Below are 15,380 nucleotides of genomic sequence, written 5' to 3'. Positions count from 1 at the left end.
CAGAATTTCATTACTAAATTATTTTTATAGATTTTTCAGGGTTTCCAGGGTAGTATAGCCCCCATACCATTAGATGATGGTGAAGAATTGATAACCAAGAGAACATTTATATATACTATGTGGTAGCACTTTTTGTATGTTCTATATAGTGATATAATATTTTATTGAAATCAGAATATATCCTGGGAGATGGAGATTGGGAAAATGTTGGTTAAAGATACAAAATTTCAGTTAGACAGGAGGAGTAAATTATGCATCAGTAACAAGCAAGGGAATTAGAATAACAAAAGATTTACTTCTTTTTCATGTTGTCTGTCTATTGTGGATAAGCAGAGAGCCTCTACTCATCATAGTCACTAAAGGTCCCAGGCTAACAGAGCAGCCAGCATTTTAGCCTTTGTAGTCACCAAGTGTGAGAGAAAAAGTTTTGAAAGGTGTCAAATTGGCAGTTTAATGTTCTTGTCTTGTCTGGTCATGCTACATGACACATGTCATTTTCATTCTGAACTCATTGGCCAGAACTGTGATTACATGTCCCGGTCTACTACAGTGGGGCCAAGTTAAAATCTACTATGCGACTAGAAGGGGTAGAAATAGTTGGCAATTAGTGCCGTGACTTCTGTTTATCTCTGCTTATGCCCTGCTTGTGAGTCTTTAAAAGTACAAAAAGGGAGCCGGATGTGGTGGCTCATGCCTGTTGTCCCAGCTACTGGGGATGCTGAGGTGGGAGGACTGCTTGAGCCTAAGAGTTCAAGGCTTCAGTTAGCTATAGAGACCTGTCTTTTTAAAAAAAGATACAAAGAGACACTTAACAGTGCTTCATCTGTAGTCTTTATACTCATTAGCACTTTGGTTCTAACTAATCAGTGTTCCCCCATTTTGACATGTATGCCAGAGCTTTCTCTAAGGAAAGTGTATCTCTTCCTCCTCTCCCTCCTACTCTTGCTAATTCTCCATCCTCTGCCTTAGACTTTTCAGCAATGGCAAATCTAAGAGAGCATTTTAAGTTTTGAAACAATGACATAACTTTTCTTTATAGACAGCAAGATAGATACAGAAAGAGGAACATAAAACCAGTCTGAAAATGGCAGAAGAGAGGCTTTTAAAGGAATCTTTAATAATAGCAAAATGAATTTAAAGATGGGGAGAGAAGATTTATTAAAGGTAGTTCTGATAACAAATTAGATAAAATTGGTAGTTAAAAACAGTTTTTGAGAGTCAAAAAGAAGAACATTTTTTTGATAACAACTCTTTATTAAAAAGGAAAATATAACAAAGATTATTACACCAAAAAAGAGTAATTTTCCTATATAAAGTAGAAAACATGTACGGATAACCAAAACTTGCCAGATGAGGCCAGTGAGAAAATTCCAAATGTTACCAAAAACACATTTTTCAATGGCCCATTAATCAGATAACTTTAAAAATTACATAAAAATTAAAATTACCTCCATATAGGAATACATTTTAATTTACCCAGAGATCCAACACACTTAAGAGAGAAGAATTTTACTAATTTAATTTTTTAAAAATCCACTACCTATTAAACTCATGTAGCATTGCTGAAAGAGTATCCACAGAATTTTCACATTGAGGTTTTCTTGCGGAAGTAGAAATCAAAAGCACAGAGACCCTCTTTAGCAATGAACCACTGATAAGCAAAATATTTATAATGAGAATAACATTCCACTTATGTGCATTTCTGAGCATTAATTTACATCAGGCTTTCCAATTTACCAACGTGTATAGAATTTCTTACTAGTGAGAGTTTTACAAAGCTTTTGAAGTAATTGTTAAACTTAAAAACATTTCTGTATTTTCTACACTACTGTGCTTCCAATACAGAGTGCTCTCACATTTATAAGGTCCATCTACGGTTTGTTACCATGTATCTTGAACATGTGTTAGACAATTAGACAAATGAAGGTACTCTCACACTCTGTACATTTATAGGAATTTTTAAAAAAATGAGTTCAAGTATCAAATGAAACTTACGAACTAAAGAAATTACCACACATTTAAGTTTATAAGGCTTATCTCCACTGACTTCTTACATATTTCAAAGAAAAATGGAAAAACTGAAGGCTTTGCCACATTTCTAAGAATTATAGGGTTTTTCTCTATTGTGAACCCTTTTATGTCCTTGAAAGAAACTGGGAAAACTGAGGACTTTGCCAGTTTTTTTACATTCATTTTTCCCCCACTATGAGTTTCTCTTAGTTTTCAAAGGGAACTGAGAAAATTGCATGTTTTCCAGTATTCCTCACAATCCCACTATGTGTTTTTTCATCTGTTCTAATAGAACTAGAACATCTGAAGTCTTTACCACATTTCTTCCATTCACATGGTTTTTTTTCCAGTATGACTTCTTTCATGCTGTTGAAAGGATCTGGGAGAAGTGAAGGCTTTACCATTTTACTTATATCCAAGGGTTTCTCTTCAGTTTGAGTTCTTTCATGTCATCCAAGGGAACTGGAAAGTGTGACTGATTTAACACATTTTTGACATTCCTAAGGCTTTTCTCCACTGTGAGCCTTTGTATGCTTATGAAGGAAACTGGAAGTTGTAAAGGCTTTACCACATTCTCTGCATCTATAGGGTTTCTCTCCAGTATGAATCATTTCATGTTGTTGAAGGACATAGGAAGAAGTTAATAATTTATCACATTTCTTGCTTGTATAGGGTTTCTCTCCTCTATGAGTTCTTTCATGTTCGTGACGTTTCTGGAATAATTGAAGTCTTTACCACAATGTTTACATTTATAGGATTTTTTTTCTCCAGTGTGAGTTTTCTGGTGCATTTTAAATAAACTGGGGAAAATAAAGTTTTCCCCACATACTGTACATTTATAAAATCCATTATCACTGTGCATTACCATGTGTCTTCAAACACCTGTGAGAGAAAGACTTTCCCACATTGTTTACATTTATATGGCTTCATTAACAGTCCTCACACTCAAATAGTTTGTGTCCAGAGTGAGATACAATATACCTGTGAGACACAATATACCTATGTAGAGATGTATGACATATGAAGACTTTTCCACACATTCTGCGTACACATGATTTTACTTCAGTAGAAACTTTCTTGTTCAGATTAAGAGTTGAATTCTGGCTGAAGGTATCTCCACATGGACTATTTTGTTTACCTTCACACAGTCTCTCTACCATATGACTTACATTTCTCCCATATTTTCTTTCTTTTTTTTTTTTTTGAGACGGAGTCTTGCTCTGTGCCCCAGGCTGGAATGCAGTGGCCTGATCTCGGCTCACTGCAAGCTCCGCCTCCCGGGTTTAGGCCATTCTCCTGCCTCAGCCTCCTGAGTAGCTGGGACTACAGGCGCCCGCCACCACGCCCGACTAATTTCCTTGTATTTTTAGTAGACACGGGGTTTCACCGTGTTAGCCAGGATGGTCTCGATCTCCTGACCTCGTGATCCGCCCGCCTCGGCCTCCCAAAGTGCTGTGATTACAGGCTTGAGCCACCGCGCCCGGCCTCTCTCCCATATTTTCTGACTGGATCGTCAACATTCTGGTCTTCCCATTTGTTTCCTGTAGAAGCCAAATTCCTGAAGGTTTCCTGTGTCACATCTCTGTAAGAGTTTCTTCTGGGAAAAATCCAGCAACACCCACTCCTGCTGGGTGAAGGTCACAGCCACATCCTCAAAAGTCACTGAGTCCACATTCCAGCTACAGCATGCTCCGGCATCTTGCCCAGGGATCTTGCAGGGCCTGCAGGTCACAGGCAACAGAGGCTGCCACAGAACCACCTAAGGCCTCTCAGAACTGAAGAGAGGGAGCCCGAGCTAGGAGCACAGCCCAGAGACCCCAAAATAAGAAACTTTTATATGCTATTAACATAATATAGGAAGATAATTCTGCTTATGTAAGATGGCAACAGAAAGGGGGGCAAAGTAGAGGATGAGTAGCAGCATTTAATGAATGCATGTATATATTTGCCAGGAATTACATTAGAAGCTGTGTATGTATTATCTCTAATATGCACAGCAATTTTGCCAGTAATGTAAGAACTGCTTCAAAGATAAATGGTAAAGCAGGGAAATTCAGACTTGGGTTTCTTTGACTTTGACAGGGAGATTAAAAAATGGAATTAGGAGAAATCCATTGCTTATGGAAGACTTATAGAAAGGAATCTACAGCAATAATTTACACCTTATTTATTAATCTGATTCTGAAATTAAGTGGAAATTTAGAAGATATATGATTTCTTATTCATTGTTTGTGTTTATTGCTTACCAAAAGAGCTAAAGCAGGTTAGAATAGATTTAATTAAAATTAACATAATTCCAAATACAGAGCCATTTAAAACTATTTCTTTTCTTATTTGATGAAAACAAATAGATGCTTTTTGTAGATTTGATTAATCTGTTATCTCAATTTTGATTCTACTTACAGAATCTCAGAAAGTTAGAAAGATTTCCTCAAGTGGAACTAAAATAAGTATAGGGAAATAAATCAGCCAGGCATGGTGGCTCACACCTGTAATCCCAGCACTTTAGGAGGCCAAGGCAGGAGGATTGGTTGAGGCCAGGAGTATAAGACCTCATCTAGAAAAAAAGAAAAAAAAAAAATTAGCCGGGTGTGGTGATATGTGCCTGTAGTTCCGAGTACTTGGGAGGCTGAGGTGAGAGGATCACTGAGCCCAGGAGTTGAAGCCTGCAGTGAGCTATGATCACACTATTGCATTCCAGCCTGGGTAACAGCAAAACCTGAAAGAGAGAAAGGGGAGGGAGGGAGGGAGGAAAGGAAGGATGGAGGAAAGGAGAGTAGAGGAGAAAGGAGTGGAAAAAGGAAGGAAAGGAAAGAGGGAGGGAGGGAAGGAAGGAGAAGAGAGTGAGAGAGAAGAAGAAAGAGGAAGAAGAAGGAGGAGAAGAAGAAAGAAGGAAGAAGAAGAGAAAAGAGAAAAAGAAATCTTCCTTCAATGTGACTTGTTCGTTCATTTAAACATTTATTCAAAAATATACTTACCTAGTTCCTACTTTGTGACTAGTGCAAGTTTAGTAGGATTCCTTGCCTTGCCACAGAGAAAAAGAATTAAGGTATGCCCTGTGCCTCCTACTTGTCAAACCTGGGATAATATATGTACAAAATAATTACAGTAATGAATTATTTAACCATTCAGGAAGAAAATTTATGAGTTCATACCAGTGATAGATAAGGGAGAAGTGAAGGGTGTTGCTTACAGTAAAATTCCAAGTGCCAATTAGTAAATATAGAGGGGATGCTGGAGTTGGGAAAAAAAAAATCACATTTTGGACACATCATAAGGCAGGAGAATGGCGTGAACCTGGGAGGCAGAGCTTGCAGTGAGCTGAGATTACGCCACTGCACTCCAGCCTGGGTGACAGAGCAAGACTACATCTCAAAAAAAAAAAAAAGCAGCAGCAGCATGGTTAAATCAACCAAGGACATAAACTTAGAAAACTGAGAGCAAATAAGTGTTTTACAGCCCTCTCAGACAACCGGTTGATTAGCAGATTACCATCTGCTAAATGCTAGATGCTTGGCCCAAATATCAAATAATAATGGAGCAATTAACTGTGCTACATTCTACAAATGGAATAAGACTAAAGTTCATTTTTAGCTCTACTAACTTATTGAAAACATGCAGTACAAACTGCTTGTGCTTTAATTTTTGTGTTCTAATATGTGTAATAGTTCTCACCCCTTTTGTTTATGTTAGCATATTAAATTTTTACCACAAATATATTGGAAATTATGTGCATATGTTACATCTAATACAGGAACTTCAGAATGAGTCATTGATTACAAATTGTAGAAGTACATTTGTATTATGTTAATCAGGTGAAGATGTTTATTGTTTGTAGCATAGGTTGTCTGGATAGGATATAAACAATCTATTAGTTAATACCATAATTTATAATGGATGCACAAAATGATAATAATCCCATGGAAAAACCTAACTGAAAGCTAAATTAAATTTTATCCTTTTAAAATTAATTTTTTTACCACATGATTGAATTTTTTATTTGAAACTCCAGTGAATTTTATATTGTCACAAAAACATGAAAATCTTTGATAATGGTCTTAATTAAATAGGAAGATCTATTAATGTTCTAACATGTTATGTTTGAAATTAAAATAAGTACAGCTGGTATAATCTTTGTTCTGCCTTCCACACACTGGAAATAGGCATAGATTTGGAAAGCAGTGCAGTAGCAAATGAGGTCTAATATGATTTCTAATGAATTTGGATAGTAGATATGGATCTTTGAACTCTTTATTTTGCTATCACTGAGTCCAGCTATGCTTATCCTATGTGGTTTGTTCTATGATGAATTGAAATTTCTTCTCAGGTTTGAAATAATTATAAGGAAAGTAATTTCAATAGCTCAATTATGGCCATTAAGAAGAAAGCATCTTAGACCAGTGCTTTATCAGTTGATCATATTTAGATGTACAGAATTTCTATGTGGCTGTCCTTTAAATATTTTCTATTTTTGTTGGCTTTAGTAATTTTAAATGCTTTTTTAGGGAATGAAAAAATATCTGTGATTTTAAAAAATTAACCATCTACTAGTTGGAAGTATCATCATAATACTTCTCTTTATTCTCCAATCTCCACACCACTATGCCCATCTAAGAGATTCATTTTGTATTGAATTGAAATGTTCTTGTTGAAAGCACGTGCAATTTGTATTGGCTTTACCAAAGCCTGTAGAAGACATATAACATCCATCAAAACTACTGGAATTGTCATTAAAAACAGAAATAATCCCAGCCCATACTGGATCTGTATCCTCAAGATGAAAGAAGCTAATATATGGCCTCATTATTCATTATTATAAAGTTTCAGAAAGTGGCAGAGTAACCCGGATTTCTGATAAATTTCAACTTTACTATAATAATATGCTACTAGTCTGAGCTGTCAGTTTAGCGTTACTGCTGAACAAATTCTTTTACAGATTGGAAATTTTAAGAGCTGGCTTCTTGTTCCTTTTACAGTTATTTGGAGATTTAACCTAGCTACCATGTTGCATAATTCAAAAAAATAAATCTTTTAATTGATGAACAGTTCAGTTATTTGCTAGACTTCTTCTTTTTTTTTTTTTTTTTGAGACGGAGTCTTGCTATGTTGCCCAGGCTGGAGTGCAGTGGCCGGATCTCAGCTCACTGCAAGCTCCGCCTCCCGGGTTTACGCCATTCTCTCACCTCAGCCTCCCAAGTAGCTGGGACTACAGGCGCCCGCCATCTCGCCCGGCTAATTTTTTTTTTGTATTTTTTTAGTAGAGACGGGGTTTCACCGTGTTAGCCAGGATGGTCTCGATCTCCTGACCTCGTGATCCGCCCGTCTCGGCCTCCCAAAGTGCTGGGATTACAGGCTTGAGCCACCGCGCCCGGCCTATTTGCTAGACTTCTTTTCAAGATTATGTGAATCCTAGAGATACATAGTTCAAGACACAAATCAAAAGTGAAATATTAAATTTGTTTTATAATTGTTTTTGTAATTGTGCCATGTCTGCTTGCCCATGTTGTAATTTATTATTGACTTCTTTTTAATGATAGACGAATCCTTAGTACTGTGGAAAAGAGCAGACAGAAATATAAACCAGCTTCTCTCACAGTGGAATTCGTCCCTTTCTTTTATCGTAAGTAACACCTCTAATTTCTCTTGCTATGATTATCATCTTACTCTGATTACTTTTTATTCTTACTCTGATTCTGATCTTGATTCAGCTTTGTTAATTTATAAAATAAAGGTTGTAAGAACATGTCACTGGAGTAAGGTACATGATTTGTGTTTGGCTGCAATTATTGTAACCTCCAACTTGTGAGCTCAGGTGGTCCTCTCACGTCAGCCTCCCAAATATCTAAGACTATAGGCATGTGCCACTGTGCCTGGCTAATATAAACAATTTTTTTTATGGAGACAAAGTCTCACTGTGTTGCCTAGGCTGTTCTCAGACTCCTGGCCTCAAGTGATCCTCCCACCTCAGCCTCTCAAAGTATTGGGATTAATTGTATTTTTCATTTTTTTTTTTTTTTTTTTTTTTTGAGACGGAGTCTCGCTCTGCCGCCCAGGCTGGAGTGCAGTGGCTGGGTCTCAGCTCACTGCAAGCTCCGCCTCCTGGGTTTACACCATTCTCCTGCCTCAGCCTCCCAAGCAGCTGGGACTACAGGCGCCCGCCATGTCGCCCGGCTAGTTTTTTTTTTGTATTTTTTAGTAGAGACGGGGTTTCACCATGTTAGCCAGGATGGTCTCGATCTCCTGACCTCGTGATCCGCCCGTCTCGGCCTCCCAAAGTGCTGGGATTACAGGCTTGAGCCACCGCGCCCGGCCTTTTTTTCATTTTTAAAACTAGTATATAGAAATATAATTTGTTTTTGTGTATTGACTTTTATATCCTTGTTCCCACATATAGAAGGGAAAAAATTCAGTCTTTCACCATTAAATATGATATTAGCTATATGTTTTTAAAAATAGAAGCCTTTTATTAAGTAGAGGAAGTCTTATTCTAACCCTGCTTTGCTATTACTGAATGGACGTTGACTTTTTTTTTTTAAACGTACTTTACTACATCTATTTGAGGTGCTTGTTAATTGGCAAAGCACATAGGTTGATTTTCAAATATTAAACTAACATCATATTTCTGGCCTGAACTACCTTTGGTTGTGATTATATAGTTAATTTTTATTTGTCTCTTGCTCTCTCTCTTTTTTTTTTTTGAGAAACAGGGTGTTGCTGTGTTGCCCAGTCTGGAGTGCTATGGTATAATCATAGCTTACTGTAGCCTCAAACTCCTGGGTTCAAATGATTTTCTTGCCTCAGCCTCCTGAGTAGCTGGGACCACAGGATTGGACCATGATAAGCAGTGTATTAGTTTGTTCCCACACTGCCATAAAGTAATACCTGAGACTGGGGTAATTTATAAAGGAAAGAGGTTTAATTGGCTCATGGTTCCGCAGGCAATACAGGAAGCATGACAGCCTCTGCTTCTGGGGAGGCCTCAGGAGCTTTTACTCAGGGCAGAAGGCGAAGCAGGAGCAGGACCAAGAGTGAGAAAGCCGGGAGGTGCTAAACACTTTTAAATGACCAGATCTCTTGAGAACTCTGTCATGAGAAAAGCACCAAAGGGATGCTGCTAAACTATTCATGAAGGATCCGCCCCCATGATCCAGTCACTTCCCACCAGGCCCCACCTCCAACACTGGGGATTACAGTAGAACATGAGATTTGGGGTGGGGGCATAGATCCAAACCATATCAGCTGGCTCATTTAACAAAATGTTTTTGTAGATATTTTTGTAGATATGGTCTTGCTGTGTTGCCTCCAGACTAGTCTTGAACTCCTGGCCTCTAGTAATCCTCCTTCCTTAGTCTTCTAAAGTGCTAGGATTATAGTATATTATCCTTTTTATGTACTACTGCATTTGAATGATTTTTTTGTTTAAAAATTTTGTATCTCTGTTCAAGGACAGTAAGGGTTTCTAGGATGTTTTGCCTTATATGTCTTGTGTGGTTTTTGTCGTAGTCTGCTTTGATTGTCATAACAAAATACTGTAGACTGGGTAGCTTAAATAACAGAAATTTATTTCTCATAGTTCTGGAGACTGGAAAGTCCAGCAGGTTTTATTTTCTGGTGAGATCTGACTTTGTGGCTTGCAGATAGTCACCTTCTTGCTGTGTCCTCACATGTTGGAAAAAGACTGTTGTCTCTTCCTCTTCTTATAAAGGCACTAGTTCTCTTTGATCAAGGCTCTACTTTTATGACCTCATTTAACTTTAATCATTTATTTAAAGGCTCTATCTGTAATACAGTCACATAGGGGAGGTGTTAGGGCTTCCACATACTAATTTTGGAGATACACAGTTCACTCTATACCACTCGGTCCTTGCACCCCTGCCAAATTCATGTACTTATCACATACAGAATACATCCATTTTACCCCAACAGCCCCAAATGTTTTAACTTATTCTCACATCAACTCTCTAAGTCTAAAGTTCAAAATCTTAATTTCTAAATCTGTTACTGGTTAGACTGAAGTTACAATTCATCCTGACTCAAAATCCCTTTCCAGCTATAAACCTGTGAAAAGAAATAAGTTATATGTAACCAGAATACAACGTTGGAACAGGTTTAGGATACATATTCCCATTCCAAAAGGGAGACAGTGGAAGGAATAAAGGGGTGACAGGTCTCAGGTGAGCCTAAAACCTAGTAGGGTAAATGCTATTAGGCATTAAAGCTTGAGAATAGCCCTCTTTGGTTGATACTGTGTACTCCATGCACACTGGTTTGCCAGTGTCACCCCCCACCCAAGGTCCCTGCAAGGGCCCCACCCATAGTGCTGTCTGTGAGGGCAGCCCCACCATTGAGGCACTGGGTAGGTCATCCTGGCCCACTGAAACCTGACCTGTGGTCCTACCCTTTGAAACCAAGGAAGAGGAAACAGCCTTGCCTCCTGGGTCTTTGGTGGGAGTGGCAGCCCTCATAATCTCTGAATTGCTTTCAGAGTTTTTCTTATCACACATTCAAACCGAATAGCTTTATGGTCTGGTCTATAGAATCCAAGAAGTCCAACAGTCTACCTTCATTCCTTCCCACTTTCTCTGTCCCCTTTAGTTCAAAATGGTAGTGCCTTTTCTGGTATAATCCCATATCCATTCCTGGCCTCACTGAGCTGGCTGATTAAGTCCACTAGTTATACCCATGGTCTGTTTATCAGTCACACCCTCAGTGTTTTCTTTAGAACAAGCTTTCTTGTTTGTTTGTTTTTTTAATTTGGATAGGCTGCGAATTTTCTAAATCTCAACTTCTGGTTCTTTTGTGTTTAACAGTTTCTTCTTCAGTTTATTTCTGTCTTCTCACATTTTAACTATAAGCAGTCAGAAGGAGAAATTAAGCTGCTTCTTCAACACTTTACTTAGAAATCCCCTTAGCTAAATACCCAATTTCATTGCTTGCTGCACATTCTACCTTCCACAAAACACTAGAACACAGTTCGGCCAAGTTCTTTGCCACTTTTTAATAAGGATCGCCTTTCCAGTAGTTTTTAATAACATGCTCCTTATTTATGTTTGAGAGCTCAACAGAATTGCCCTGAAGGTCCCTATTTTGACTCTTGCAGCCTCTACCCATTACCCAGTTCCAAAGCTGCTTCTGTATTCTTAGGTCTTTGTTGTAGTAGCACTCTATTTCTTTGTAACAAAATCTGTCTTAGTCTACTTGGGCTGGTATAACAAAATACTATTGATTTGGTGGCTCAAACAACAATACTGGTCATATTAAATGAGTTAGGCAGGGTTCTGTTTTCCCCTATTTTCTGTGAGAGTTGGTTTGAGAATACTATTATGATTTTCTTAACACTCACCAGCAGATCTGGACCTAGAGATTACCTTGTGGAAAGGTTTTGTTTTGTTTTTCATTGAGACAGAATCTTGCTATATTGCTCAGGCTCGTCTTGAATTCCTGGGCTCAAGTGATCCTTCCACCTCCGCCTCCTGAGTAGCTGGGACTATGGGTGTGTACTGTTGTGTCCAATGTGAAAAGGTTTTAAATTATGGAGTAAATTTATTTACTAGATAAAGGGCTACTCAGATTTTCTATTTCTTCTTGTGTTAGTTTTTGTAATTAATGTCTTCCAAGGAATTTGTATTTTTCATCTGTATTATTGAATCTATTGGCATAAAGTTGTTCATAATATTTCTTCATGTATCCTTCCTAAATCTATGGAATCTAGATTGATGTTTCCTCTTTCATTCCTGACATTGATAATTTACATTTTTCTGTCTTCTTTTTTCTTGATTGGTCTAACTAGAGGTTTTTAAATTATATTGATCCTGGCACATGCCCATAGTCCTGGCTACTTAGGAGGCTGAGGCAGGAGGATCACCTTAGCCCAGGGGTTTGGGGCTGTAGTGCACTATGATTGTGCCTATGAATAGCCACTGCATTCCAGCCTGGGCAACATAGTGAGACCCTGTCTCTTAAAAGATTATATTGATCTTACCAGTGAACTAGCTTTTGATTTCATTGATTTTCCTCTATTGTTTATTCATTTCCTTTTTCATTATTTTTTCTATTATCTTTAATATTAACTCCCTCTTAATTGCTCTTCTTTTTCTAGCTTCTTAGGGTGAAAGTTCAATCTTTAATTAGATCTTTATTTAGACTTTTTTTCTAGAATGAACATGAATCATTGCTTTAGTTGTGCCCCACAGATTTTGATATGTTTGTTTTAATTTTGTTAAATTAAAACAATTTTTTCTTCATTTGGTTTAAAATATTTTCAAATTCGGGAAATGTTGGTTTAAGGATACAAAATTTCAGTTAGGAAGAATAAATTCAAGAAAGCTACTACGTAACATTGTGAATGTAGTTAGTAACAACGCATTGTATGCTTGAAAATGACTAAGAGTATCTAAGAGAGAAGTTACCACAAAAAAAGTTATGTGAGGTAATGTATATGTTAATTAGTTTGATTTAGCCACAATGTATACATATTTCAAAATACCATGTTCATTATAAATGTATGCAATTTGTATTTGTCAATTAAAAAAGATTAAATTAATAAAATGAAAAGGAATGTATTGTTTAATCTGCAAATGTTTGGGGAGTTTCCAGATCCTTTCTTCTTTCTTTCTTTCTTTTTTTATTTTTATTTTTTGACATGGGTTCTTACACTGTCACCCAGGCTGGAGTGGTACGGTGGCACGATCTTGGCTCACTGCAGACTCCACCTCCTGGGTTCAAGCGATTCTTATGTCTCAGCCTCTCGAGTAGATGGGATTACAGGTGCCTGCCATCACACCCAGCTGATTTTTATATTTTTAGTAAATATGGGGTTTCACCATGTTGGCCAGGCTGGTCTCCAACTCCTGGCCTCAAGTGATCCACCCACCTCAGCCTCCCAAAGTGCTAGGATTACAGACATGAGCCTCCACCCCCAGCCCTTTTTTTCTTTATGGTAAAAAAAGTGTGTATTTGGAATTAACCTGATGGACTCAGTTTAGATGATCCCGGTTGTGTAGGCAATATCAAAAGCCTCATAGTCCGGAGGCAGTCTAACATATGTCTTCTCTCCAGCAGGCCTGATCAGGGTGTAGACCTTGGCCACATCATTGTCATAGAGCTTCTTCATGGCCTGTCTGATCAGTTGTTGGCCTTGATATCTACAGTGAACACAGGTGTTTTGCTGTCATCTTTTTCATGGCTGACTTAGTGGCTTAAAGGGATTTTGGTGCTGGCATAGTAGTCAAGTTTGTATCTTCTCCGAGTGTTCCTCTGAGGCTGTTTGGGCTGCCTTTGGAACCATGGTGTTTTGGGCCACCAAAGGGTGGTGGTGTGCAGATTGTATGTGTGTGGGGGGTGGGGTGGATGCCTTTTAGCCCTGCCTTCTTGGCCTTCATAAACTTGGCTTTGGCTTTGGGAAGGGCAGGGACCACCTTTCTTTTAATGCCATCTTCATGAAAAGGGTCTCCAGATAATCTTTTTTTCATTACTTTCTAATATATTTCCATTATTGCAAGAGAAAATACTCTTTATGGCTTCAATAATCTTAAACTCATTGAGTTGTATTTTCTTATTTAAATTTATTGAGTTCCACTTTTCATCATGAATAACATTCCTTGCCTTGATTATATTTCTTGCCTACTTTGTCATATACTAATATAGCCACCCAGCAATCTTATGATGAGAATTTGCAATGGTATATATGTTTTTACGTCCTTTTTATGTATTACCTTTCTGTGTGTCCACTGTGGATGAATGGAACTCTGTCATCTTCTAGCTCTATGTAAAATCAGAGAATTACTCAGCTTACAGTTTCTTTGTAGTTTTTTGCCGATCTTGTGGGATATCACACTATTGTGTGAGGATAGACACTGAGACACAAAGTGAGCCCTGTGCATATTTCTAGAGCACTTTCTCTGTATAGCTTCCTCTGCTTTACAAATTCCAGTTGCCTAGGCCTCTCTAAACTTTGATTTCTGTCTCTTCAACTCAACAAATGACTGTGTTCTTTTAAGGTTCCTCCTTTCCATGTAGTAGTTCGGAAAGTGTCTCCAAACCGGAACGGAATCTGTGTGATCCTTGTGCTTACTTTGTTTTCCTTCTCGTGTGTATCACAGTTCTGTGACCCAGTTTCTGGAACTGATTTTCTCCAGTTTTCTAGTTGTTTATAGCTGAAAGCCATGTATAGTACCAGTTATTCTCATATAGCTGGAACTTCTTAATTTTTTAATTATAAGTTTCTATCCAGGTTACCTCAAAGCTGTTTCTTTTTGGTAACATTTATTATTGGAAATAACTTTACTGTTACAGTCTTATCCCAGTGTGTAATGATGTATGCAAAAGGGTGTTCATAACAGCATCAAAAGAAAGGGGAAAAGCATAGCAGTTTATCAAGAGAGAACTGGTTAAGTGAAGGTAACACATTGTAGCGGTGTATGCCTCTAGTCATTACAAAAAATGAATGAGGCAGATGTATCTGTTAAGATGTAATAATGTCCAGGCTGGACGCAGTGGCTTACCCTTGTACTCCCAGCACTTTGGGAGGCTGAGGTGGGCAGATCACCTGAGCCCAGGAGTTTGAGACCAGCCTGGACAACATTGCAAAACCCTGTCTCGACACAAAAATACAAAAAATTAGATGGTCATGGTAGCGTGTGCGTATAGTCCCAGCTACCTGGGAGGCTGAGATGGAAGAATCACATGAGCCCAGGCAGCCAAGGATGCAGTGAGCTGTGATTGCCCTCTAGCCTGGGCAATAAAGTAAGACTCTGTCTCAAAAAAAAAAAAAAAAAAAAAGTAGAAAGATGTAGTAATATCCAGAACGTATTAAGTTAAAAAGCAAAAAAAGTTGATGCGGGAGTATATGTATGTACTATGTACTTTTTTTTTTTTTTTTTTTTTTGAGATGAAGTGTTGCTCTGTCACCCAGGCTGGAGTACAGTGGCACAATCTCAGCTGACTGCAACCTCTGCCTCCTGGGTTCAAGAGATTCTCCTGCCTCAGCCTCCTGAGTAGCTGGGATTACAGGTGCCCGCCACCACACCTGGCTAATTTTTGCAATTTTAGTAGAGATGGGGTTTCAGCATGTTGGCCAGGCTGGTCTTGAACTCCTGACCTCAGGTGATCCACCCGCCTCGGCCTCCCAGAGTGGTGGGATTACAGGTGTGCAAGGCAGTGGTAGTGTCATGGGTTGAGGAATAGATTAAAGGGAAACTTACATTTCCTTGTCAGGTTTGTTTGTTTGTTTTTGTTTTGTTTTGTTTTGTTTTTTGAGACAGAGTTTCGCTCTTGTTGCCCAGGCTGGAGTGCAATGGCGTGATCTCAGCTCACTGCAACCTCCGCCTCCCGGGTTCAAGTAATTCTCCTGCCTCAGCCTCCTGAGTAGC

General features: G+C 38.4%; 1 protein-coding gene across 1 annotated transcript in view; it reads left to right on the top strand.

Moving 5' to 3' along the window:
* NBEAL1 (neurobeachin like 1) overlaps window positions 1–15,380 on the top strand; it is a 226,958-nt gene that overhangs the window by 61,323 nt on the left and 150,255 nt on the right. Inside the window, exon 8 of the mRNA XM_033230659.1 lies at window positions 7,548–7,630. Coding sequence (XP_033086550.1) covers window positions 7,548–7,630 — 83 coding nt within the window. The remainder of the gene's footprint in view (window positions 1–7,547; window positions 7,631–15,380) is intronic.

The sequence above is a fragment of the Trachypithecus francoisi genome, unplaced genomic scaffold, assembly GCF_009764315.1.
Source record: "Trachypithecus francoisi isolate TF-2019V2 unplaced genomic scaffold, Tfra_2.0 Lachesis_group13, whole genome shotgun sequence".
In the NCBI taxonomy this organism is placed as follows: Eukaryota; Metazoa; Chordata; class Mammalia; order Primates; family Cercopithecidae; genus Trachypithecus; species Trachypithecus francoisi.
The sequence above is the reverse complement of the archived record's forward strand: the minus strand, read 5'-3'. Positions and strand labels throughout refer to the sequence as shown.